The sequence below is a fragment of the Phyllobates terribilis genome, unplaced genomic scaffold, assembly GCF_046119375.1.
Source record: "Phyllobates terribilis strain yellow unplaced genomic scaffold, ASM4611937v1 Scaffold_25__1_contigs__length_18738178, whole genome shotgun sequence".
Classification (NCBI taxonomy): Eukaryota; Metazoa; Chordata; class Amphibia; order Anura; family Dendrobatidae; genus Phyllobates; species Phyllobates terribilis.
Genome location: NW_027362785.1, coordinates 10,528,026 through 10,553,686, shown reverse-complemented (window position 1 = coordinate 10,553,686; position 25,661 = coordinate 10,528,026). Strand labels below are relative to the sequence as shown.

Here is a 25,661-nt window from a genome sequence, read left to right as displayed (position 1 = left end):
CTCTCCTGTGTGATACTGTCTGCTGAGCCGTGTATCTAATCCTCTCCTGTGTGATACTGTCTGCTGAGCCGTGTATCTAATCCTCTCCTGTGTGATACTGTCTGCTGAGCCGTGTATCTAATCCTCTCCTGTGTGATACTGTCTGCTGAGCCGTGTATCTAATCCTCTCCTGTGTGATACTGTCTGCTGAGCCGTGTATCTAATCCTATCCTGTGTGATACTGCTGAGCTGTGTATCTAATCCTCTGCTGTGTGATACTGACTGCTGAGCCGTGTATCTAATCCTATCCTGTGTGATACTGTCTGCTGAGCCGTGTATCTAATCCTATCCTGTGTGATACTGTCTGCTGAGCCGTGTATCTAATCCTCTCCTGTGTGATACTGTCTGCTGAGCCGTGTATCTAATCCTCTCCTGTGTGATACTGTCTGCTGAGCTGTGTATCTAATCCTATCCTGTGTGATACTGTCTGCTCAGCCGTGTATCTAATCCTATCCTGTGTGATACTGACTGCTGAGCCGTGTATCTAATCCTTCCCTATGTGATACTGTCTGCTGAGCCGTGTATCTAATCCTCTCCTGTGTGATACTGTCTGCTGAGCCGTGTATCTAATCCTATCCTGTGATACTGAGTGCTGAGCTGTGTATCTAATCCTATCCTGTGTGATACTGTCTGCTGAGCCGTGTATCTAATCCTATCCTGTGTGATACTGTCTGCTGAGCCGTGTATCTAATCCTCTCCTGTGTGATACTGTCTGCTGAGCCGTGTATCTAATCCTATCCTGTGTGATACTGCTGAGCTGTGTATCTAATCCTCTCCTGTGTGATACTGTCTGCTGAGTCGTGTATCTAATCCTCTCCTGTGTGATACTGTCTGCTGAGCCGTGTATCTAATCCTCTCCTGTGTGATACTGTCTGCTGAGCTGTGTATCTAATCCTCTCCTGTATGATACTGACTGCTGAGCCGTGTATCTAATCCTCCTGTGTGATACCGTCTTCTGAGCTGTGTATCTAATCCTCCTGTGTGATACCGTCTTCTGAGCTGTGTATCTAATCCTATCCTGTGTGATACTGCCTGCTGAGCTGTGTATCTAATCCTATCCTGTGTGATACTGTCTGCTGAGCCGTGTATCTAATCCTCTCCTGTGTGATACTGTCTGCTGAGCCGTGTATCTAATCCTATCCTGTGTGATACTGTCTGCTGAGCCGTGTATCTAATCCTCTCCTGTGTGATACTGTCTGCTGAGCCGTGTATCTAATCCTATCCTGTGTGATACTGTCTGCTGAGCCGTGTATCTAATCCTATCCTGTATGATACTGTCTGCTGAGCCGTGTATCTAATCCTATCCTGTGTGATACTGTCTGCTGAGCCGTGTATCTAATCCTATCCTGTATGATACTGTTTGCTGAGCCGTGTATCTAATCCTATCCTGTGTGATACTGGCTGCTGAGCCGTGTATCTAATCCTCTCCTGTGTGATACTGGCTGCTGAGCCGTGTATCTAATCCTCTCCTGTGTGATACTGTCTGCTGAGCCGTGTATCTAATCCTCTCCTGTGTGATACTGTCTGCTGAGCCGTGTATCTAATCCTATCCTGTGTGATACTGTCTGCTAAGCCGTGTATCTAATCCTATCCTGTGTGATACTGACTGCTGAGCCGTGTATCTAATCCTATCCTGTGTGATACTGTCTACTGAGCCGTGTATCTAATCCTCTCCTGTGTGATACTGTCTGCTGAGCCGTGTATCTAATCCTCTCCTGTGTGATACTTTCTGCTGAGCCGTGTATCTAATCCTCTCCTGTGTGATACTGACTGCTGAGCCGTGTATCTAATCTTCTCCTGTGTGATACTGTCTGCTGAGCTGTGTATCTAATCCTCTCCTGTGTGATACTGTCTGCTGAGCCGTGTATCTAATCCTCTCCTGTGTGATACTGTCTGCTGAGCCGTGTATCTAATCCTCTCCTGTGTGATACTGACTGCTGAGCCGTGTATCTAATCCTCTCCTGTGTGATACTGTCTGCTGAGCCGTGTATCTAATCCTCTCCTGTGTGATACTGTCTGCTGAGCCGTGTATCTAATCCTCTCCTGTGTGATACTGTCTGCTGAGCCGTGTATCTAATCCTCTCCTGTGTGATACTGACTGCTGAGCCGTGTATCTAATCCTCTCCTGTGTGATACTGACTGCTGAGCCGTGTATCTAATCGTATCCTGTGTGATACTGTCTGCTGAGCCGTGTATCTAATCCTATCCTGTGTGATACTGACTGCTGAGCCGTGTATCTAATCCTCTCCTGTGTGATACTGTCTGCTGAGTCGTGTATCTAATCCTCTCCTGTGTGATACTGACTGCTGAGCCGTGTATCTAATCCTCTCCTGTGTGATACTGACTGCTGAGCCGTGTATCTAATCCTCTCCTGTGTGATACTGTCTGCTGTGTATCTTATCCTCTCCTGTGTGATACTGACTGCTGAGCCGTGTATCTAATCCTCTCCTGTGTGATACTGTCTGCTGAGCCGTGTATCTAATCCTCTCCTGTGTGATACTGTCTGCTGAGCAGTGTATCTAATCCTATCCTGTGTGATACTGTCTGCTGAGCCGTGTATCTAATCCTCTCCTGTGTGATACTGACTGCTGAGCCGTGTATCTAATCCTCTCCTGTGTGATACTGACTGCTGAGCCGTGTATCTAATCCTCTCCTGTGTGATACCGTCTGCTGAGCCGTGTATCTAATCCTATCCTGTGTGATACTGTCTGCTGAGCCGTGTATCTAATCCTCTCCTATGTGATACTGTCTGCTGAGCAGTGTATCTAATCCTATCCTGTGTGATACTGTCTGCTGAGTCGTGTATCTAATCCTCTCCTGTGTGATACTGACTGCTGAGCCGTGTATCTAATCCTCTCCTGTGTGATACTGACTGCTGAGCCGTGTATCTAATCCTCTCCTGTGTGATACTGTCTGCTGAGCCGTGTATCTAATCCTCTCCTGTGTGATACTGTCTGCTGTGTATCTTATCCTCTCCTGTGTGATACTGACTGCTGAGCCGTGTATCTAATCCTCTCCTGTGTGATACTGTCTGCTGAGCCGTGTATCTAATCCTCTCCTGTGTGATACTGTCTGCTGAGCAGTGTATCTAATCCTCTCCTGTGTGATACTGACTGCTGAGCCGTGTATCTAATCCTCTCCTGTGTGATACTGACTGCTGAGCCGTGTATCTAATCCTCTCCTGTGTGATACTGTCTGCTGAGCCGTGTATCTAATCCTCTCCTGTGTGATACTGTCTGCTGAGCCGTGTATCTAATCCTATCCTGTGTGATACTGTCTGCTGAGCCGTGTATCTAATCCTTCCCTATGTGATACTGTCTGCTGAGCCGTGTATCTAATCCTCTCTTGTGTGATACTGTCTGCTGAGCAGTGTATCTAATCCTATCCTGTGTGATACTGACTGCTGAGCCGTGTATCTAATCCTATCCTGTGTGATACTGTCTGCTGAGCCGTGTATCTAATCCTATCCTGTGTGATACTGTCTGCTGAGCCGTGTATCTAATCCTCTCCTGTGTGATACTGTCTGCTGAGCCGTGTATCTAATCCTCTCCTGTGTGATACTGTCTGCTGAGCTGTGTATCTAATCCTCTCCTGTGTGATACTGTCTGCTGAGCCGTGTATCTAATCCTATCCTGTGTGATACTGACTGCTGAGCCGTGTATCTAATCCTATCCTGTGTGATACTGTCTGCTGAGCCGTGTATCTAATCCTATCCTGTGTGATACTGTCTGCTGAACCGTGTATCTAGTCCTCTCCTGTGTGATACTAACTGCTGAGCTGTGTATCTAATCCTCTCCTGTGTGATACTGTCTGCTGAGCCGTGTATCTAATCCTCTCCTGTGTGATACTGTCTGCTGAGCCGTGTATCTAATCCTCTCCTGTGTGATACTGTCTGCTGAGCCGTGTATCTAATCCTCTCCTGTGTGATACTGTCTGCTGAGCCGTGTATCTAATCCTATCCTGTGTGATACTGCTGAGCCGTGTATCTAATCCTCTCCTGTGTGATACTGTCTGCTTAGCCGCGTATCTAATCCTCTCCTGTGTAATACTGTCTGCTGAGCACTGTATCTAATCCTTTCCTGTGTGATACTGTCTGCTGAGCTGTGTATCTAATCCTATCCTGTGTGATACTGTCTGCTGAGCCGTGTATCTAATCCTATCTTGTGTGATACTGTCTGCTGAGCCGTGTATCTAATCCTCTCCTGTGTGATACTGTCTGCTGAGCCGTGTATCTAATCCACTCCTGTGTGATACTAACTGCTGAGCCGTGTATCTAATCCTATCCTGTGTGATACTGTCTGCTGAGCCGTGTATCTAATCCTATCCTGTGTGATACTGTCTGCTGAGCCGTGTATCTAATCCTCTCCTGTGTGATACTGTCTGCTGAGCGGTGTATCTAATCCTCTCCTGTGTGATACTGTCTGCTGAGCCGTGTATCTAATCCTCTCCTGTGTGATACTGTCTGCTGAGCCGTGTATCTAATCCTCTCCTGTGTGATACTTTCTGCTGAGCCGTGTATCTAATCCTCTCCTGTGTGATACTGTCTGCTGAGCCGTGTATCTAATCCTCTCCTGTGTGATACTGACTGCTGAGCCGTGTATCTAATCCTATCCTGTGTGATACTGTCTGCTGAGCCGTGTATCTAATCCTCTCCTGTGTGATACTGTCTGCTGAGCCGTGTATCTAATCCTCTCCTGTGTGATACTGTCTGCTGAGCCGTGTATCTAATCCTCTCCTGTGTGATACTGTCTGCTGAGCCGTGTATCTAATCCTCTCCTGTGTGATACTGTCTGCTGAGCCGTGTATCTAATCCTCTCCTGTGTGATACTTTCTGCTGAACCGTGTATCTAATCCTCTCCTGTGTGATACTGTCTGCTGAGCCGTGTATCTAATCCTCTCCTGTGTGATACTGTCTGCTGAGCCGTGTATCTAATCCTCTCCTGTGTGATACTGTCTGCGGAGCCGTGTATCTAATCCTCTCCTGTGTGATACTGACTGCTGAGCCGTGTATCTAATCCTCTCCTGTGTGATACTGACTGCTGAGCCGTGTATCTAATCCTCTCCTGTGTGATACTGTCTGCTGAGCCGTGTATCTAATCCTATCCTGTGTGATACTGACTGCTGAGCCGTGTATCTAATCCTCTCCTGTGTGATACTGTCTGCTGAGCCGTGTATCTAATCCTCTCCTGTGTGATACTGTCTGCTGAGCCGTGTATCTAATCCTCTCCTGTGTGATACTGACTGCTGAGCCGTGTATCTAATCCTATCCTGTGTGATACTGACTGCTGAGCCGTGTATCTAATCCTCTCCTGTGTGATACTGTCTGCTGAGCCGTGTATCTAATCCTGTCCTGTGTGATACTGTCTGCTGAGCCGTGTATCTAATCCTCTCCTGTGTGATACTAACTGCTGAGCCGTGTATCTAATCCTATCCTGTGTGATACTGACTGCTGAGCCGTGTATCTAATCCTCTCCTGTGTGATACTGTCTGCTGAGCCGTGTATCTAATCCTCTCCTGTGTGATACTGTCTGCTGAGCCGTGTATCTAATCCTCTCCTGTGTGATACTAACTGCTGAGCCGTGTATCTAATCCTATCCTGTGTGATACTGACTGCTGAGCCGTGTATCTAATCCTCTCCTGTGTGATACTGTCTGCTGAGCCGTGTATCTAATCCTCTCCTGTGTGATACTGTCTGCTGAGCCGTGTATCTAATCCTCTCCTGTGTGATACTGACTGCTGAGCCGTGTATCTAATCCTATCCTGTGTGATACTGACTGCTGAGCCGTGTATCTAATCCTCTCCTGTGTGATACTGTCTGCTGAGCCGTGTATCTAATCCTGTCCTGTGTGATACTGTCTGCTGAGCCGTGTATCTAATCCTCTCCTGTGTGATACTGACTGCTGAGCCGTGTATCTAATCCTATCCTGTGTGATACTGACTGCTGAGCCGTGTATCTAATCCTCTCCTGTGTGATACTGTCTGCTGAGCCGTGTATCTAATCCTCTCCTGTGTGATACTGTCTGCTGAGCCGTGTATCTAATCTTCTCCTGTGTGATACTGTCTGCTGAGCCGTGTATCTAATCCTATCCTGTGTGATACTGTCTGCTGAGCGGTGTATCTAATCCTCTCCTGTGTGATACTGTCTGCTGAGCCGTGTATCTAATCCTCTCCTGTGTGATACTGTCTGCTGAGCCGTGTATCTAATCCTATCCTGTGATACTGACTGCTGAGCCGTGTATCTAATCCTCTCCTGTGATACTGACTGCTGAGCCGTGTATCTAATCCTATCCTGTGTGATACTGACTCCTGAGCCGTGTATCTAATCCTCTCCTGTGTGATACTGTCTGCTGAGCCGTGTATCTAATCCTATCCTGTGTGATACTGACTCCTGAGCCGTGTATCTAATCCTCTCCTGTGTGATAATACGGTGTATCTAATCTCTGACACTACTTCCCCCATCATGCGGTGCTGTGTCGGTTCAGTCCTTCTCTCAGATGCAGCAGTGCTATATTGGTGCTGGATGTTTTTGGGGGGCTTTCATCCTTGTGGGGGTCAGTGTCTGGTCGTGTCTTCTCCCCCCCCCCCCTCCTCGTCTCCTCCTGTCCTCCCGGTGCTCTGTGCGCTGCTCCGCAGCCCATGAATACAATGCCAGACCGCAGTGTGGACTGACACCACCCAGGAGTGATCATCTGTGCTTTCCCTCAGATACATCGGGAAGTCGGACTCCATCACCATCAGTGTGTGGAACCACAAGAAGATCCACAAGAAGCAGGGGGCCGGGTTTCTGGGCTGCGTCCGCCTCCTGTCCAACGCCATCAACCGCCTGAAGGACACGGGCTGTGAGTGCGGAGACCGCCGGGCCACACCTGCCCCGACCCTCCCCTGCCCGATCGTCCCGTACCCCTCCTTTCTCCTGCCCGTCGGTCCGTCTGCCTGTGTCCCCCCCCTCCCTTGCCTCGCCCGTGTCCCCCCCCCCCTCCCTTGCCTCGCCCGTGTCCCCCCCCTCCCTTGCCTCGCCTGTGTCCCCCCCCTCCCTTGCCTCGCCTGTGTCCCCCCCCTCCCTTGCCTCGCCTGTGTCCCCCCCCTCCCTTGCCTCGCCTGTGTCCCCCCCCTCCCTTGCCTCGCCTGTGTCCCCCTCCCCTCCCTTGCCTCGCCTGTGTCCCCCCCCTCCCTTGCCTCGCCTGTGTCCCCCCCCTCCCTTGCCTCGCCTGTGTCCCCCCCTCCCTTGCCTCGCCTGTGTCCCCCCTCCCTTGCCTCGCCTGTGTCCCCCCCCTCCCTTGCCTCGCCTGTGTCCCCCCCCTCCCTTGCCTCGCCTGTGTCCCCCCCCTCCCTTGCCTCGCCTGTGTCCCCCCCTCCCTTGCCTCGCCTGTGTCCCCCCCCCTCCCTTGCCTCGCCTGTGTCCCCCCCCTCCCTTGCCTCGCCTGTGTCCCCCCCCCTCCCTTGCCTCGCCTGTGTCCCCCCCCCTCCCTTGCCTCGCCTGTGTCCCCCCCCTCCCTTGCCTCGCCTGTGTCCCCCCCCCTCCCTTGCCTCGCCTGTGTCCCCCCCCTCCCTTGCCTCGCCTGTGTCCCCCCCCTCCCTTGCCTCGCCTGTGTCCCCCCCCCTCCCTTGCCTCGCCTGTGTCCCCCCCCTCCCTTGCCTCGCCTGTGTCCCCCCCCTTGCCTCGCCTGTGTCCCCCCCCCTCCCTTGCCTCGCCCGTGTCCCCCCCCTCCCTTGCCTCGCCCGTGTCCCCCCCCTCCCTTGCCTCGCCCGTGTCCCCCCCCTCCCTTGCCTCGCCTGTGTCCCCCCCCTCCCTTGCCTCGCCTGTGTCCCCCCCCTCCCTTGCCTCGCCTGTGTCCCCCCCCTCCCTTGCCTCGCCTGTGTCCCCCCCCTCCCTTGCCTCGCCTGTGTCCCCCCCCTCCCTTGCCTCGCCTGTGTCCCCCCCTCCCTTGCCTCGCCTGTGTCCCCCCCCTCCCTTGCCTCGCCTGTGTCCCCCCCCTCCCTTGCCTCGCCTGTGTCCCCCCCCTCCCTTGCCTCGCCTGTGTCCCCCCCTCCCTTGCCTCGCCTGTGTCCCCCCCCTCCCTTGCCTCGCCTGTGTCCCCCCCCTCCCTTGCCTCGCCTGTGTCCCCCCCTCCCTTGCCTCGCCCGTGTTCCCCCCTCCCTTGCCTCGCCCGTGCCCCCCCCTCCCTTGCCTCGCCTGTGTCCCCCCCCTCCCTTGCCCCGCCCGTGTCCCCCCCCTCCCTTGCCTCGCCCGTGTCCCCCCCCTCCCTTGCCTCGCCTGTGTCCCCCCCCCTCCCTTGCCTCGCCTGTGTCCCCCCCCTCCCTTGCCTCGCCTGTGTCCCCCCCCTCCCTTGCCTCGCCTGTGTCCCCCCCCCTCCCTTGCCTCGCCTGTGTCCCCCCCCTCCCTTGCCTCGCCTGTGTCCCCCCCCTCCCTTGCCTCGCCTGTGTCCCCCCCCTCCCTTGCCTCGCCTGTGTCCCCCCCCTCCCTTGCCTCGCCTGTGTCCCCCCCTCCCTTGCCTCGCCTGTGTCCCCCCCCTCCCTTGCCTCGCCTGTGTCCCCCCCTCCCTTGCCTCGCCCGTGTCCCCCCCCCCTCCCTTGCCTCGCCCGTGTCCCCCCCCCCTCCCTTGCCTCGCCCGTGTCCCCCACCCTCCCTTGCTTCGCCCGTGTCCCCCCGCTCCCTTGCTTCGCCCGTGTCCCCCCGCTCCCTTGCTTCGCCCGTGTCCCCCCCCCTCCCTTGCCTCGCCCGTGTCCCCCCTCCCTTGCCTCGCCCGTGTCCCCCCCTCCCTTGCCTCGCCCGTGTCCCCTCCCCCCTTGCCTCGCCCGTGTCCCCTCCCCCCTTGCCTCGCCCGTGTCCCCCCTCCTTGCCTCGCCCGTGTCCCCTCCCCCCTTGCCTCGCCCGTGTCCCCCCCCTCCCTTGCCTCGCCCGTGTCCCCCCCCTCCCTTGCCTCGCCCGTGTCCCCCCCCTCCCTTGCCTCGCCCGTGTCCCCCCCCTCCCTTGCCTCGCCCGTGTCCCCCCCTCCCTTGCCTCGCCCGTGTCCCCCCCCTCCTTTGTGACCCCTCGCCTCCCCCCCCTCCCTTGTGACCCCTCGCCTCCCCCCCCTCCCTTGTGCCCCCTCGCCTCCCCCCCTCCCTTGTGCGCCCTTGCCCCGCCCGTGTCCCCCCCCCTCCCTTGCCTCGCCCGTGTCCCCCCCCCTCCCTTGCCTCGCCCGTGTCCCCCCCCTCCCTTGCCTCGCCCGTGTCCCCCCCCTCCCTTGCCTCGCCCGTGTCCCCCCCTCCCTTGCCTCGCCCGTGTCCCCCCCCCTCCCTTGCCTCGCCCGTGTCCCCCCCTCCCTTGCCTCGCCCGTGTCCCCCCCCTCCCTTGCCTCGCCCGTGTCCCCCCCCTCCCTTGCCTCGCCCGTGTCCCCCCCTCCCTTGCCTCGCCTGTGTCCCCCCCCTCCCTTGCCTCGCCTGTGTCCCCCCCCTCCCTTGCCTCGCCTGTGTCCCCCCCCTCCCTTGCCTCGCCTGTGTCCCCCCCCTCCCTTGCCTCGCCTGTGTCCCCCCCCTCCCTTGCCTCGCCTGTGTCCCCCCCTCCCTTGCCTCGCCTGTGTCCCCCCCCTCCCTTGCCTCGCCTGTGTCCCCCCCCTCCCTTGCCTCGCCTGTGTTCCCCCCTCCCTTGCCTCGCCCGTGTTCCCCCCTCCCTTGCCTCGCCCGTGTTCCCCCCTCCCTTGCCTCGCCCGTGCCCCCCCCTCCCTTGCCTCGCCTGTGTCCCCCCCCTCCCTTGCCCCGCCCGTGTCCCCCCCCTCCCTTGCCTCGCCCGTGTCCCCCCCCTCCCTTGCCTCGCCTGTGTCCCCCCCCCTCCCTTGCCTCGCCTGTGTCCCCCCCCTCCCTTGCCTCGCCTGTGTCCCCCCCCCTCCCTTGCCTCGCCTGTGTCCCCCCCCTCCCTTGCCTCGCCTGTGTCCCCCCCCTCCCTTGCCTCGCCTGTGTCCCCCCCCCTCCCTTGCCTCGCCCGTGTCCCCCCCCTCCCTTGCCTCGCCCGTGTCCCCCCCTCCCTTGCCTCGCCTGTGTCCCCCCCCTCCCTTGCCTCGCCTGTGTCCCCCCCCTCCCTTGCCTCGCCTGTGTCCCCCCCCTCCCTTGCCTCGCCTGTGTCCCCCCCCTCCCTTGCCTCGCCTGTGTCCCCCCCCTCCCTTGCCTCGCCTGTGTCCCCCCCTCCCTTGCCTCGCCTGTGTCCCCCCCCTCCCTTGCCTCGCCTGTGTCCCCCCCCTCCCTTGCCTCGCCTGTGTTCCCCCCTCCCTTGCCTCGCCCGTGTTCCCCCCTCCCTTGCCTCGCCCGTGTTCCCCCCTCCCTTGCCTCGCCCGTGCCCCCCCTCCCTTGCCTCGCCTGTGTCCCCCCCCTCCCTTGCCCCGCCCGTGTCCCCCCCCTCCCTTGCCTCGCCCGTGTCCCCCCCCTCCCTTGCCTCGCCTGTGTCCCCCCCCCTCCCTTGCCTCGCCTGTGTCCCCCCCCTCCCTTGCCTCGCCTGTGTCCCCCCCCCTCCCTTGCCTCGCCTGTGTCCCCCCCCTCCCTTGCCTCGCCTGTGTCCCCCCCCTCCCTTGCCTCGCCTGTGTCCCCCCCCCTCCCTTGCCTCGCCTGTGTCCCCCCCCTCCCTTGCCTCGCCTGTGTCCCCCCCCTCCCTTGCCTCGCCTGTGTCCCCCCCTCCCTTGCCTCGCCTGTGTCCCCCCCCTCCCTTGCCTCGCCCGTGTCCCCCCCCCTCCCTTGCCTCGCCCGTGTCCCCCCCCTCCCTTGCCTCGCCCGTGTCCCCCCCCCTCCCTTGCCTCGCCCGTGTCCCCCACCCTCCCTTGCTTCGCCCGTGTCCCCCCGCTCCCTTGCTTCGCCCGTGTCCCCCCGCTCCCTTGCTTCGCCCGTGTCCCCCCCCCCCTTGCCTCGCCCGTGTCCCCCCCTCCCTTGCCTCGCCCGTGTCCCCCCCTCCCTTGCCTCGCCCGTGTCCCCTCCCCCCTTGCCTCGCCCGTGTCCCCTCCCCCCTTGCCTCGCCCGTGTCCCCTCCCCCCTTGCCTCGCCCGTGTCCCCTCCCCCCTTGCCTCGCCCGTGTCCCCCCTCCTTGCCTCGCCCGTGTCCCCTCCCCCCTTGCCTCGCCCGTGTCCCCCCCCTCCCTTGCCTCGCCCGTGTCCCCCCCCTCCCTTGCCTCGCCCGTGTCCCCCCCCTCCCTTGCCTCGCCCGTGTCCCCCCCTCCCTTGCCTCGCCCGTGTCCCCCCCTCCCTTGCCTCGCCCGTGTCCCCCCCCTCCTTTGTGACCCCTCGCCTCCCCCCCCTCCCTTGTGCCCCCTCGCCTCCCCCCCTCCCTTGTGCGCCCTTGCCTCGCCCGTGTCCCCCCCCCTCCCTTGCCTCGCCCGTGTCCCCCCCCCTCCCTTGCCTCGCCCGTGTCCCCCCCCTCCCTTGCCTCGCCCGTGTCCCCCCCCCTCCCTTGCCTCGCCCGTGTCCCCCCCTCCCTTGCCTCGCCCGTGTCCCCCCCCCTCCCTTGCCTCGCCCGTGTCCCCCCCCTCCCTTGCCTCGCCCGTGTCCCCCCCCTCCCTTGCCTCGCCCGTGTCCCCCCCTCCCTTGCCTCGCCCGTGTCCCCCCCCTCCCTTGCCTCGCCCGTGTCCCCCCCCTCCCTTGCCTCGCCCGTGTCCCCCCCCTCCCTTGCCTCGCCCGTGTCCCCCCCCTCCCTTGCCTCGCCCGTGTCCCCCCCTCCCTTGCCTCGCCCGTGTCCCCCCTTCCCTTGCCTCGCCCGTGTCCCCCCCTCCCTTGCCTCGCCCGTGTCCCCCCCTCCCTTGCCTCGCCCGTGTCCCCCCCTCCCTTGCCTCGCCCGTGTCCCCCCCCTCCCTTGCCTCGCCCGTGTCCCCCCCTCCCTTGCCTCGCCCGTGTCCCCCCCCCTCCCTTGCCTCGCCCGTGTCCCCCCCTCCCTTGCCTCGCCCGTGCCCCCCCCTCCCTTGCCTCGCCTGTGTCCCCCCCCCTCCCTTGCCTCGCCTGTGTCCCCCCCCTCCCTTGCCCCGCCCGTGTCCCCCCCCTCCCTTGCCTCGCCCGTGTCCCCCCCCTCCCTTGCCTCGCCTGTGTCCCCCCCCCTCCCTTGCCTCGCCTGTGTCCCCCCCCTCCCTTGCCTCGCCTGTGTCCCCCCCCTCCCTTGCCTCGCCTGTGTCCCCCCCCTCCCTTGCCTCGCCTGTGTCCCCCCCCTCCCTTGCCTCGCCTGTGTCCCCCCCCCTCCCTTGCCTCGCCTGTGTCCCCCCCCTCCCTTGCCTCGCCTGTGTCCCCCCCCTCCCTTGCCTCGCCTGTGTCCCCCCCTCCCTTGCCTCGCCCGTGTCCCCCCCCCTCCCTTGCCTCGCCCGTGTCCCCCCCCCTCCCTTGCCTCGCCCGTGTCCCCCCCCCCTCCCTTGCCTCGCCCGTGTCCCCCACCCTCCCTTGCTTCGCCCGTGTCCCCCCGCTCCCTTGCTTCGCCCGTGTCCCCCCGCTCCCTTGCTTCGCCCGTGTCCCCCCCCTCCCTTGCCTCGCCCGTGTCCCCCCCTCCCTTGCCTCGCCCGTGTCCCCCCCTCCCTTGCCTCGCCCGTGTCCCCTCCCCCCTTGCCTCGCCCGTGTCCCCCCCCTCCTTGCCTCGCCCGTGTCCCCTCCCCCCTTGCCTCGCCCGTGTCCCCCCCCTCCCTTGCCTCGCCCGTGTCCCCCCCCTCCCTTGCCTCGCCCGTGTCCCCCCCCTCCCTTGCCTCGCCCGTGTCCCCCCCTCCCTTGCCTCGCCCGTGTCCCCCCCTCCCTTGCCTCGCCCGTGTCCCCCCCCTCCTTTGTGACCCCTCGCCTCCCCCCCTCCCTTGTGCCCCCTCGCCTCCCCCCCTCCCTTGTGCGCCCTTGCCCCGCCCGTGTCCCCCCCCCTCCCTTGCCTCGCCCGTGTCCCCCCCCCTCCCTTGCCTCGCCCGTGTCCCCCCCCTCCCTTGCCTCGCCCGTGTCCCCCCCCCTCCCTTGCCTCGCCCGTGTCCCCCCCTCCCTTGCCTCGCCCGTGTCCCCCCCCCTCCCTTGCCTCGCCCGTGTCCCCCCCCTCCCTTGCCTCGCCCGTGTCCCCCCCCTCCCTTGCCTCGCCCGTGTCCCCCCCCTCCCTTGCCTCGCCCGTGTCCCCCCCCTCCCTTGCCTCGCCCGTGTCCCCCCCCTCCCTTGCCTCGCCCGTGTCCCCCCCTCCCTTGCCTCGCCCGTGTCCCCCCCTCCCTTGCCTCGCCCGTGTCCCCCCTTCCCTTGCCTCGCCCGTGTCCCCCCCCTCCCTTGCCTCGCCCGTGTCCCCCCCCTCCCTTGCCTCGCCCGTGTCCCCCCCTCCCTTGCCTCGCCCGTGTCCCCCCCCCTCCCTTGCCCCGCCCGTGTCCCCCCCCCTCCCTTGCCCCGCCCGTGAATAAGCCCCGCCTCTGGTTTTCACACTCTTTTTCCCCTAATTGACTCTTTTCCTGCAGATCAGCGCCTGGATTTATGCAAACTCGGCCCGAACGATAACGACACGGTGCGGGGGCAGATAGTAGGTAGGTGCGGGGGGCAGGTAGTAGGCAGGTGCTGGGGCAGGTAGTAGGTAGGTGCGGGGGCAGGTAGTAGGTAGGTGCGGGGGCAGGTAGTAGGTAGGTGCGGGGGGCAGGTAGTAGGCAGGTGCTGGGGCAGGTAGTAGGTAGGTGCGGGGGGCAGGTAGTAGGTAGGTGCGGGGGCAGGTAGTAGGTAGGTGCGGGGGCAGGTAGTAGGTAGGTGCGGGGGCAGGTAGTAGGTAGGTGCGGGGGGCAGGTAGTAGGCAGGTGCTGGGGCAGGTAGTAGGTAGGTGCGGGGGGCAGGTAGTAGGTAGGTGCGGGGGCAGGTAGTAGGTAGGTGCGGGGGCAGGTAGTAGGTAGGTGCGGGGGGCAGGTAGTAGGCAGGTGCTGGGGCAGGTAGTAGGTAGGTGCGGGGGCAGGTAGTAGGCAGGTGCTGGGGCAGGTAGTAGGTAGGTGCGGGGGCAGATAGTAGGTAGGTGCGGGGGGCAGGTAGTAGGTAGGTGCGGGGGCAGATAGTAGGTAGGTGCGGGGGGCAGGTGGTAGGTAGGTGCGGGGGGCAGGTAGTAGGCAGGTGCTGGGGCAGGTAGTAGGTAGGTGCGGGGGCAGATAGTAGGTAGGTGCGGGGGCAGATAGGTAGGTGCGGGGGGCAGGTAGTAGGTAGGTGCGGGGGGCAGGTAGTAGGTAGGTGCGGGGGCAGGTGGTAGGTAGGTGCGGGGGGCAGGTAGTAGGTAGGTGCGGGGGGCAGGTAGTAGGTAGGTGCGGGGGCAGATAGTAGGTAGGTGCGGGGGGCAGGTAGTAGGTAGGTGCGGGGGGCAGGTAGTAGGTAGGTGCGGGGGCAGATAGTAGGTAGGTGCGAGGGCAGGTAGTAGGTAGGTGCGGGGGGCAGGTAGTAGGTAGGTGCGAGGGCAGGTAGTAGGCAGGTGCGGGAGGCAGGTAGTAGGCAGGTGCGGGGGTAGGTGGTAGGTAGGTGCGGGGGGCAGGTGGTAGGTAGGTGCGGGGGCAGATAGTAGGTAGGTGCGGGGGCAGATAGTAGGTAGGTGCGAGGGGCAGGTAGTAGGCAGGTGCGGGGGGCAGGTAGTAGGCAGGTGCGGGAGGCAGGTAGTAGGTAGGTGCGGGGGCAGGTAGTAGGTAGGTGCGGGGGCAGGTAGTAGGTAGGTGCGGGAGGCAGGTAGTAGGTAGGTGCGGGAGGCAGGTAGTAGGTAGGTGCGGGGGCAGGTGGTAGGTAGGTGCGGGGGGCAGGTAGTAGGTAGGTGCGGGGGCAGGTAGTAGGTAGGTGCTGGGGCAGGTAGTAGGTAGGTGCGGGGGGCAGGTAGTAGGTAGGTGCGGGGGGCAGGTAGGTGGCAGGTGCTGGGGCAGGTAGTAGGTAGGTGCGGGGGCAGGTAGTAGGTAGGTGCGGGGGCAGGTAGTAGGCAGGTGCGGGGTCAGGTAGTAGGCAGGTGCGGGGGGCAGGTAGTAGGTAGGTGCGGGGGGCAGGTAGTAGGTAGGTGCGGGGGGCAGGTAGTAGGTAGGTGCGGGGTCAGGTGGTAGGTAGGTGCGGGGGGCAGGTAGTAGGTAGGTGCGGGGGGCAGGTGGTAGGCGGGGGCAGGTAGGTAGGTGCGGGGGGCAGGTAGTAGGTAGGTGCGGGGGGCAGGTAGTAGGTAGGTGCGGGGGGCAGGTAGTAGGCAGGTGCTGGGGCAGGTAGTAGGTAGGTGCGAGGGCAGGTAGTAGGCAGGTGCGGGGGGCAGGTAGTAGGCAGGTGCGGGGGCAGGTAGTAGGTAGGTGCTGGGGCAGGTAGTAGGTAGGTGCGGGGGCAGGTAGTAGGTAGGTGCGGGGGCAGGTAGTAGGTAGGTGCGGGGGGCAGGTAGTAGGTAGGTGCGGGGGCAGGTAGTAGGTAGGTGCGGGGGGCAGGTAGTAGGTAGGTGCGGGGGCAGGTAGGTAGTAGTAGATTTAAGGGGACGTCCTCTTATGTAATTGGATAAACCCTGCACCCCTCCCATGTAGGGGCGTGGATAATTGTGATACACTTTACAGCTGCTGCAAAACCACAGCTCCAAACAGGGCTGTTACTAATTGGAGGGTATGAATAATTAGTAAAAAGCCCTCCTGGCTCCGCTTTGATTGATTTACCTTTTCCCCCGTAGTCAGTCTCCAGTCCCGGGATCGGATCGGCACCGGGGGACAAGTGGTCGACTGCAGCCGACTCTTTGACAATGACTTACCAGATGGGTGAGAAAACGCCCCGGCCCTTTAATTCTTTACATTTTTATACTATTTTTTCTTCACTAAATTTGTAATTTTTGTGCCATTTTCTGTTAAAAATATAATTATTTTTTCTATTTTTAATTTTTTATTTGATCATTTTTTTGTAATAAAAATAATAGAAAAATAGAACAAATATTTTATTTTATTTTTTATAACAATATAATAAAATATAATGAAATAAAATTAATAAAGTAGCAATAAAATAAAAATAATAAATACAAAAATATAAAAATGTTTAATTTTTTATTGTGTTATACTTTTTATTATAATGTTGATGTTGTTTTTTTATATATATTTTTATTATATTTATAATTAATAATATAATAAAAATAGCGATAATATTATCAATATATATTTTTTTATTTCATTGTACTTTTATTTCTTCTGTTTGTTTTTCTTCACTTTCTTTTCTCCTGAGTTTTGGTCCTTTTTGGTCCTTTTTGGTCCTTTTTGGTCCTTTTTGGTCCTTTTTGGTCCTTTTTGGTCCTTTTTGGTCCTTTTGGTCCTTTTTGGTCCCTTTGGTCCCTTTGGTCGTGATGTGATGGAGCAGCCGCTGTCCGGGGGTTTCTTAGCGAGCGCATTCCCCTCGTCCCAGGGGACTTAGTGGGCCACGGGGGGGCGCACCAGGGCTTCTTCCAGACAGACCTAGATAAAGTATTGGCGCCCCCGGTAGCGGCCTCCCCTCACCCCCTTCTTGTGACACGTGGTGCCGCCATACTTTCTGTATGTTGTGCCGTTTTGTGTTGCTGAAGGTCGAGAGTCTGAGTACGTTCCTTCACCCCGACTCCATCATTGTGGGGGGCTCAGTACAAAGAAACCCCCCCATATGTACAAGGAGGCAGAAGATTCCCCCCGGGTCGCTGCGCCTGATAACTGAGAGCAGTAGCGCACGGGGCGCCCCCTCGTATACCCCGTACATGTATCCGTCCCTCTGGGGTTGGGTGACCCGGGGCCACCAGGGGTGATAGGACGCTGACTCTGACCCCCGACCTTCCAGCCCAGCAGCGCCCCCCGTCTACCAGTGTGATTGATACGCCGCTGCTTATTCTCTCCCTGTCTCGCGGCCGTGATATAAGGCCGGGCCTCGGCTTCCTGGAAATAGCACTGACTGCTTTATCTCTTCCGTGTCTGGATCGTAGCTGGGAGGAGAGGCGGACGGCCTCGGGGCGCATCCAGTACCTCAACCACATCACCCGGACCACCCAGTGGGAACGCCCGACCCGGTAAGGCCGCCAAATTCACTGCTGTCAGAGAATGGGGACAATGATCGGCTATATCAGGGGTCTACTGGTCGCCTCCGTGGAGCGGCGGCGCCCCCGTCCCGGTCGCCTCCGTGGAGCGGCGGCGCCCCCGTCCCGGTCGCCTCCGTGGAGCGGCGGCGCCCCCGTCCCGGTCGCCTCCGTGGAGCGGCGGCGCCCCCGTCCCGGTCGCCTCCGTGGAGCGGCGGCGCCCCCGTCCCGGTCGCCCGCGTGGAGTGGCGGCGCCCCCGTCCCGGTCGCCCCCGTGGAGTGGCGGCGCCCCCGTCCCGGTCGCCCCCGTGGAGTGGCGGCGCCCCCGTCCCGGTCGCCCCCGTGGAGTGGCGGCGCCCCCGTCCCGGTCGCCCCCGTGGAGTGGCGGCGCCCCCGTCCCGGTCGCCCCCGTGGAGTGGCGGCGCCCCCGTCCCGGTCGCCCCCGTGGAGTGGCGGCGCCCCCGTCCCGGTCGCCCCCGTGGAGTGGCGGCGCCCCCGTCGAGTAGCGTCGCCCCCGTCCTGGTCGCCTCCATGGACTAGCGTCGCCCCCATCCCGGTCGCCTCCGTGGAGTGGCGTCGCCCACGTCCCGGTCGCCCCCGTCGAGTGGCGTCGCCCCCGTCCCGGTCGCCTCCGTGGAGTGGCGTCGCCCCCGTCGAGTAGCGTCGCCCCCGTCCCGGTCGCCTCCGTGGAGTAGCGTCGCCCCCGTCCCGGTCGCCTCCGTGGAGTACCGTCACCTCAGTTAGTGGGGTGTGGTGTCGCGATTGATCACCCCCATGCCCCGCCCCCTTGTCCCCACAGACCCGCCTCCGAGTACTGCAGTCCTGGGCGGCCCCTGAGCTGCTTTGTGGATGAGAACACGCCCATCACCGGGACCAACGGCGCCAGCAGCGGGCAGAGCTCCGACCCCCGACTCGTGGAGAGAAGAGTGCGCTCCCAGCGGCACCGCAACTACATGAGCAGAACACATTTACACACCCCACCGGACCTGCCGGAGGGCTATGGTGAGTGCCGGGAGTCCAGGGGGCGGAGCTACATCCAAAGGAGACTGGAAGCAGAGGAGCAGCATTTATTATCCTCCTCTCACCCCACAGAGCAGAGGACAACGCAGCAGGGACAGGTGTACTTCCTCCACACGCAGACCGGCGTCAGCACGTGGCACGATCCCCGGGTGCCCAGGTAAGAAAGCAACTGCTCCAGCAGAACTGTGAGTGCAGCTCTGCAGGATCAGTAATGTGTGTACACAGTGACTGCACCAGCAGAATAGTGAGTGCAGCTCTGGAGTATAATATAGGATGTAACTCAGGATCAGTAATGTAATGTATGTACACAGTGACTGCACCAGCAGAATAGTGAGTGCAGCTCTGGAATATAATACAGGATGTAACTCAGGATCAGTAATGTAATGTATGTGCACAGTGACTGCACCAGCAGAATAGTGAGTGCAGCTCTGGAGTATAATATAGGAGGTAACTCAGGATCAGTAATGTAATGTATGTACACAGTGACTGCACCAGCAGAATAGTGAGTGCAGCTCTGGAGTATAATACAGGAGGTAACTCAGGATCAGTAATGTAATGTATGTACACAGTGACTGCACCAGCAGAATAGTGAGTGCAGCTCTGGAGTATAATACAGGATGTAACTCAGGATCAGTAATGTAATGTATGTACACAGTGACTGCACCAGCAGAATAGTGAGTGCAGCTCTGGAGTATAATACAGGATGTAACTCAGGATCAGTAATGTAATGTATGTACACAGTGACTGCACCAGCAGAATAGTGAGTGCAGCTCTGGAGTATAATACAGGAGGTAACTCAGGATCAGTAATGTATGTACACAGTGACTGCACCAGCAGAATAGTGAGTGCAGCTCTGGGGTATAATACAGGATGTAACTCAGGATCAGTAATGTAATGTATGTACACAGTGACAGTACCAGCAGAATAGTGAGTGCAGCTCTGGAGTATAATACAGGATGTAAATCAGGATCAGTAATGTAATGTATGTACACAGTGACTGCACCAGCAGAATAGTGAGTGCAGCTCTGGAGTATAATACAGGAGGTAACTCAGGATCAGTAATATATGTACACAGTGACTGCACCAGCAGAATAATGAGTGCAGCTCTGGAGTATAATACAGGAGGTAACTCAGGATCAGTAATGTAATGTATGTACACAGTGACTGCACCAGCAGAATAGTGAGTGCAGCTCTGGAGTATAATACAGGATGTAACTCAGGATCAGTAATGTAATGTATGTACACAGTGACTGCACCAGCAGAATAGTGAGTGCAGCTCTGGGGTATAATACAGGATGTAACTCAGGATCAGTAATGTAATGTATGTACACAGTGACTGCACCAGCAGAATAGTGAGTGCAGCTCTGGGGTATAATACAGGATGTAACTCAGGATCAGTAATGTAATGTATGTACACAGTGACTGCACCAGCAGAATAGTGAGTGCAGCTCTGGAGTATAATACAGGAGGTAACTCAGGATCAGTAATGTAATGTATGTACACAGTGACAGCACCAGCAGAATAGTGAGTGCAGCTCTGGGGTATAATACAGGATGTAACTCAGGATCAGTAATGTAATGTATGTACACAGTGACTGCACCAGCAGAATAGTGAGTGCAGCTCTGGAGTATAATACAGGATGTAACTCAGGATCAGTAATGTAATGTATGTACACAGTGACTGCACCAGCAGAATAGTGAGTGCAGCTCTGGAGTATAATACAGGAGGTAACTCAGGATCAGTAATGTATGTACACAGTGACTGCACCAGCAGAATAGTGAGTGCAGCTCTGGAGGATAATACAGGATGTAACTCAGGATCAGTAATGTAATGTATGTACACAGTGACTGCACCAGCAGAATAGTGAGTGCAGCTCTGGAGTATAATACAGGAGGTAACTCAGGATCAGTAATGTAATGTATGTACACAGTGACTGCACCAGCAGAATAGTGAGTGCAGCTCTGGAGGATAATACAGGATGTAACTCAGGATCAGTAATGTAATGTATGTACACAGTGACTGCACCAGCAGAATAGTGAGTGCAGCTCTGGAGTATAATACAGGAGGTAACTCAGGATCAGTAATGTAATGTATGTACACAGTGACTGCACCAGCAGAATAGTGAGTGCAGCTCTGGAGTATAATACAGGATGTAACTCAGGATCAGTAATGTAATGTATGTACACAGTGACTGCACCAGCAGAATAGTGAGTGCAGCTCTGGGGTATAATACAGGATGTAACTCAGGATCAGTAATGTAATGTATGTACACAGTGACTGCACCAGCAGAATAGTGAGTGCAGCTCTGGGGTATAATACAGGATGTAACTCAGGATCAGTAATGTAATGTATGTACACAGTGACTGCACCAGCAGAATAGTGAGTGAAGCTCTGGAGTATAATACAGGATGTAACTCAGGATCAGTAATGTAATGTATGTACACAGTGACTGCACCAGCAGAATAGTGAGTGCAGCTCTGGAGTATAATACAGGATGTAACTCAGGATCAGTAATGTAATGTATGTACACAGTGACTGCACCAGCAGAATAGTGAGTGCAGCTCTGGAGTATAATACAGGATGTAACTCAGGATCAGTAATGTAATGTATGTACACAGTGACTGCACCAGCAGAATAGTGAGTGCAGCTCTGGAGGATAATACAGGATGTAACTCAGGATCAGTAATGTAATGTATGTACACAGTGGCTGCACCAGCAGAATAGTGAGTGCAGCTCTGGAGTATAATACAGGATGTATCTCAGGATCAGTAATGTAATGTATGTACACAGTGACGGCACCAGCAGAATAGTGAGTGCAGCTCTGGAGTATAATACAGAATGTAACTCAGGATCAGTAATGTAATGTATGTACACAGTGACTGCACCAGCAGAATAGTGAGTGCAGCTCTGGGGTATAATACAGGATGTAACTCAGGATCAGTAATGTAATGTATGTACAAAGTGACTGCACCAGCAGAATAGTGAGTGCAGCTCTGGAGTATAATACAGGATGTAACTCAGGATCAGTAATGTAATGTATGTACACCGTGACTGCACCAGCAGAATAGTGAGTGCAGCTCTGGAGTATAATACAGGATGTAACTCAGGATCAGTAATGTAATGTATGTACACAGTGGCTGCACCAGCAGAATAGTGAGTGCAGCTCTGGAGGATAATACAGGATGTAACTCAGGATCAGTAATGTAATGTATGTACACAGTGGCTGCACCAGCAGAATAGTGAGTGCAGCTCTGGAGTATAATACAGGATGTAACTCAGGATCAGTAATGTAATGTATGTACACAGTGACTGCACCAGCAGAATAGTGAGTGCAGCTCTGGAGGATAATACAGGATGTAACTCAGGATCAGTAATGTAATGTATGTACACAGTGGCTGCACCAGCAGAATAGTGAGTGCAGCTCTGGAGTATAATACAGGAGGTAACTCAGGATCAGTAATGTATGTACACAGTGACTCCACCCAGCAGAATAGTGAGTGCAGCTCTGGAGTATAATACAGGATGTATCTCAGGATCAGTAATGTAATGTATGTACACAGTGACTGCACCAGCAGAATAGTGAGTGCAGCTCTGGAGTATAATACAGGATGTAACTCAGGATCAGTAATGTAATGTATGTACACAATGACTGCACCAGCAGAATAGTGAGTGCAGCTCTGGAGTATAATACAGGATGTAACTCAGGATCAGTAATGTAATGTATGTACACAGTGACTGCTCCAGCAGAATAGTGAGTGCAGCTCTGGAGTATAATACAGGATGTAACTCAGGATCAGTAATGTAATGTATGTACACAGTGACTGCACCAGCAGAATAGTGAGTGCAGCTCTGGAGGATAATACAGGATGTAACTCAGGATCAGTAATGTAATGTATGTACACAGTGGCTGCACCAGCAGAATAGTGAGTGCAGCTCTGGAGTATAATACAGGAGGTAACTCAGGATCAGTAATGTAATGTATGTACACAGTGACTGCACCAGCAGAATAGTGAGTGCAGCTCTGGAGTATAATACAGGAGGTAACTCAGGATCAGTAATGTAATGTATGTACACAGTGACTGCACCAGCAGAATAGTGAGTGCAGCTCTGGAGTATAATACAGGATGTATCTCAGGATCAGTAGTGTAATGTATGTACACAGTGACGGCACCAGCAGAATAGTGAGTGCAGCTCTGGAGTATAATACAGGATGTAACTCAGGATCAGTAATGTAATGTATGTACACAGTGACTGCACCAGCAGAATAGTGAGTGCAGCTCTGGAGTATAATACAGGATGTAACTCAGGATCAGTAATGTAATGTATGTACACAGTGACTGCACCAGCAGAATAGTGAGTACAGCTCTGGAGTATAATACAGGATGTAACTCAGGATCAGTAATGTAATGTATGTACACAGTGACTGCAGCAGCAGAATAGTGAGTGCAGCTCTGGAGTATAATACAGGATGTATCTCAGGATCAGTAATGTAATGTATGTACACAGTGACGGCACCAGCAGAATAGTGAGTGCAGCTCTGGAGTATAATACAGGATGTAACTCAGGATCAGTAATGTAATGTATGTACACAGTGACTGCACCAGCAGAATAGTGAGTGCAGCTCTGGAGTATAATACAGGATGTAACTCAGGATCAGTAATGTAATGTATGTACGCAGTGACTGCACCAGCAGAATAGTGAGTGCAGCTCTGGAGTATAATACAGGATGTAACTCAGGATCAGTAATGTAATGTATGTACGCAGTGACTGCACCAGCAGAATAGTGAGCGCAGCTCTGGAGTATAATAAAGGATGTAACTCAGGATCAGTAATGTATGTACACAGTGACTGCACCAGCAGAATAGTGAGTGCAGCTCTGGAGTATAATAAAGGATGTAACTCAGGATCAGTAATGTAATGTATGTACGCAGTGACTGCACCAGCAGAATAGTGAGTGCAGCTCTGGAGTATAATACAGGATGTAACTCAGGATCAGTAATGTAATGTATGTACGCAGTGACTGCACCAGCAGAATAGTGAGCGCAGCTCTGGAGTATAATAAAGGATGTAACTCAGGATCAGTAATGTAATGTATGTACGCAGTGACTGCACCAGCAGAATAGTGAGTGCAGCTCTGGAGTATAATACAGGATGTAACTCAGGATCAGTAATGTAATGTATGTACGCAGTGACTGCACCAGCAGAATAGTGAGCGCAGCTCTGGAGTATAATAAAGGATGTAACTCAGGATCAGTAATGTAATGTATGTACACAGTGACTGCACCAGCAGAATAGTGAGTGCAGCTCTGGAGTATAATACAGGATGTAACTCAGGATCAGTAATGTAATGTATGTGCACAGTGACTGCACCAGCAGAATAGTGAGTGCAGCTCTGGAGTATAATACAGGAGGTAACTCAGGATCAGTAATGTAATGTATGTACACAGTGACTGCACCAGCAGAATAGTGAGTGCAGCTCTGGAGTATAATACAGGAGGTAACTCAGGATCAGTAATGTAATGTATGTACACAGTGACTGCACCAGCAGAATAGTGAGTGCAGCTCTGGAGTATAATACAGGATGTAACTCAGGATCAGTAATGTAATGTATGTACGCAGTGACTGCACCAGCAGAATAGAGAGTGCAGCTGTGGAGTATAATACAGGATGTAACTCAGGATCAGTAATGTAATGTATGTACACAGTGACTGCACCAGCAGAATAGTGAGTGCAGCTCTGGAGTATAATACAGGAGGTAACTCAGGATCAGTAATGTAATGTATGTACACAGTGACTGCACCAGCAGAATGAGTGCAGCTCTGGAGTATAATACAGGATGTAACTCAGGATCAGTAATGTATGTACACAGTGAGTGCACCAGCAGAATAGTGAGTGAAGCTCTGGAGTATAATACAGGCGGTAACTCAGGATCAGTAATGTAATGTATGTACACAGTGACTGCACCAGCAGAATAGTGAGTGCAGCTCTGGAGTATAATACAGGATGTAACTCAGGATCAGTAATGTAATGTATGTACACAGTGACTGCACCAGCAGAATAGTGAGTGCAGCTCTGGAGCATAATACAGGATGTAACTCAGGATCAGTAATGTAATGTATGAACACAGTGACTGCACCAGCAGAATAGTGAGTGAAGCTCTGGAGTATAATACAGGAGGTAACTCGGGATCAGTAATGTAATGTATATACACAGTGACTGCACCAGCAGAATAGTGAGTGCAGCTCTGGAGTATAATACAGGATGTAACTCAGGATCAGTAATGTATGTACACAGTGACTGCACCAGCAGAATAGTGAGTGCAGCTCTGGAGTATAATACAGGATGTAACTCAGGATCAGTAATGTAATGTATGTACACAGTGACTGCACCAGCAGAATAGTGAGTGCAGCTCTGGAGTATAATACAGGATGTAACTCAGGATCAGTAATGTAATGTATGTACACAGTGACTGCACCAGCAGAATAGTGAGTGCAGCTCTGGAGTATAATACAGGATGTAACTCAGGATCAGTAATGTAATGTATGTACACAGTGACTGCACCAGCAGAATAGTGAGTGCAGCTCTGGAGTATAATGCAGGATGTAACTCAGGATCAGTAATGTAATGTATGTACACAGTGACTGCACCAGCAGAATAGTGAGTGCAGCTCTGGAGTATAATACAGGAGGTAACTCAGCATCAGTAATGTAATGTATGTACACAGTGACTGCACCAGCAGAATAGTGAGTGCAGCTCTGGAGTATAATACAGGAGGTAACTCGGGATCAGTAATGTAATGTATATACACAGTGACTGCACCAGCAGAATAGTGAGTGCAGCTCTGGAGTATAATACAGGAGGTAACTCGGGATCAGTAATGTAATGTATATACACAGTGACTGCACCAGCAGAATAGTGAGTGCAGCTCTGGAGTATAATACAGGATGTAACTCAGGATCAGTAATGTATGTACACAGTGACTGCACCAGCAGAATAGTGAGTGCAGCTCTGGAGTATAATACAGGATGTAACTCAGGATCAGTAATGTAATGTATGTACACAGTGACTGCACCAGCAGAATAGTGAGTGCAGCTCTGGAGTATAATACAGGAGGTAACTCAGGATCAGTAATGTAATGTATGTACACAGTGACTGCACCAGCAGAATAGTGAGTGCAGCTCTGGAGTATAATACAGGAGGTAACTCAGGATCAGTAATGTAATGTATGTACACAGTGACTGCACCAGCAGAATAGTGAGTGCAGCTCTGGAGTATAATACAGGAGGTAACTCAGGATCAGTAATGTAATGTATGTACACAGTGACTGCACCAGCAGAATAGTGAGTGCAGCTCTGGAGTATAATACAGGATGTAACTCAGGATCAGTAATGTAATGTATGTACACAGTGACTGCACCAGCAGAATATTGAGTGCAGCTCTGGAGTATAATACAGGAGGTAACTCAGGATCAGTAATGTAATGTATGTACACAGTGACTGCACCAGCAGAATAGTGAGTGCAGCTCTGGAGTATAATACAGGATGTAACTCAGGATCAGTAATGTATGTACACAGTGACTGCACCAGCAGAATAGTGAGTGCAGCTCTGGAGTATAATACAGGATGTAACTCAGGATCAGTAATGTAATGTATATACACAGTGACTGCACC

The 25,661-nt window shown here is 55.8% G+C and overlaps 1 protein-coding gene across 1 annotated transcript in view; it reads left to right on the top strand.

Moving 5' to 3' along the window:
* SMURF2 (SMAD specific E3 ubiquitin protein ligase 2) overlaps window positions 1-25,661 on the top strand; it is a 148,287-nt gene that overhangs the window by 48,901 nt on the left and 73,725 nt on the right. Inside the window, exons 4-9 of the mRNA XM_073660423.1 lie at window positions 6,745-6,878; window positions 13,442-13,507; window positions 15,622-15,706; window positions 16,882-16,965; window positions 17,771-17,973; window positions 18,064-18,148. Of these exons, the coding sequence (XP_073516524.1) occupies window positions 6,745-6,878; window positions 13,442-13,507; window positions 15,622-15,706; window positions 16,882-16,965; window positions 17,771-17,973; window positions 18,064-18,148 (657 nt within the window). The remainder of the gene's footprint in view (window positions 1-6,744; window positions 6,879-13,441; window positions 13,508-15,621; window positions 15,707-16,881; window positions 16,966-17,770; window positions 17,974-18,063; window positions 18,149-25,661) is intronic.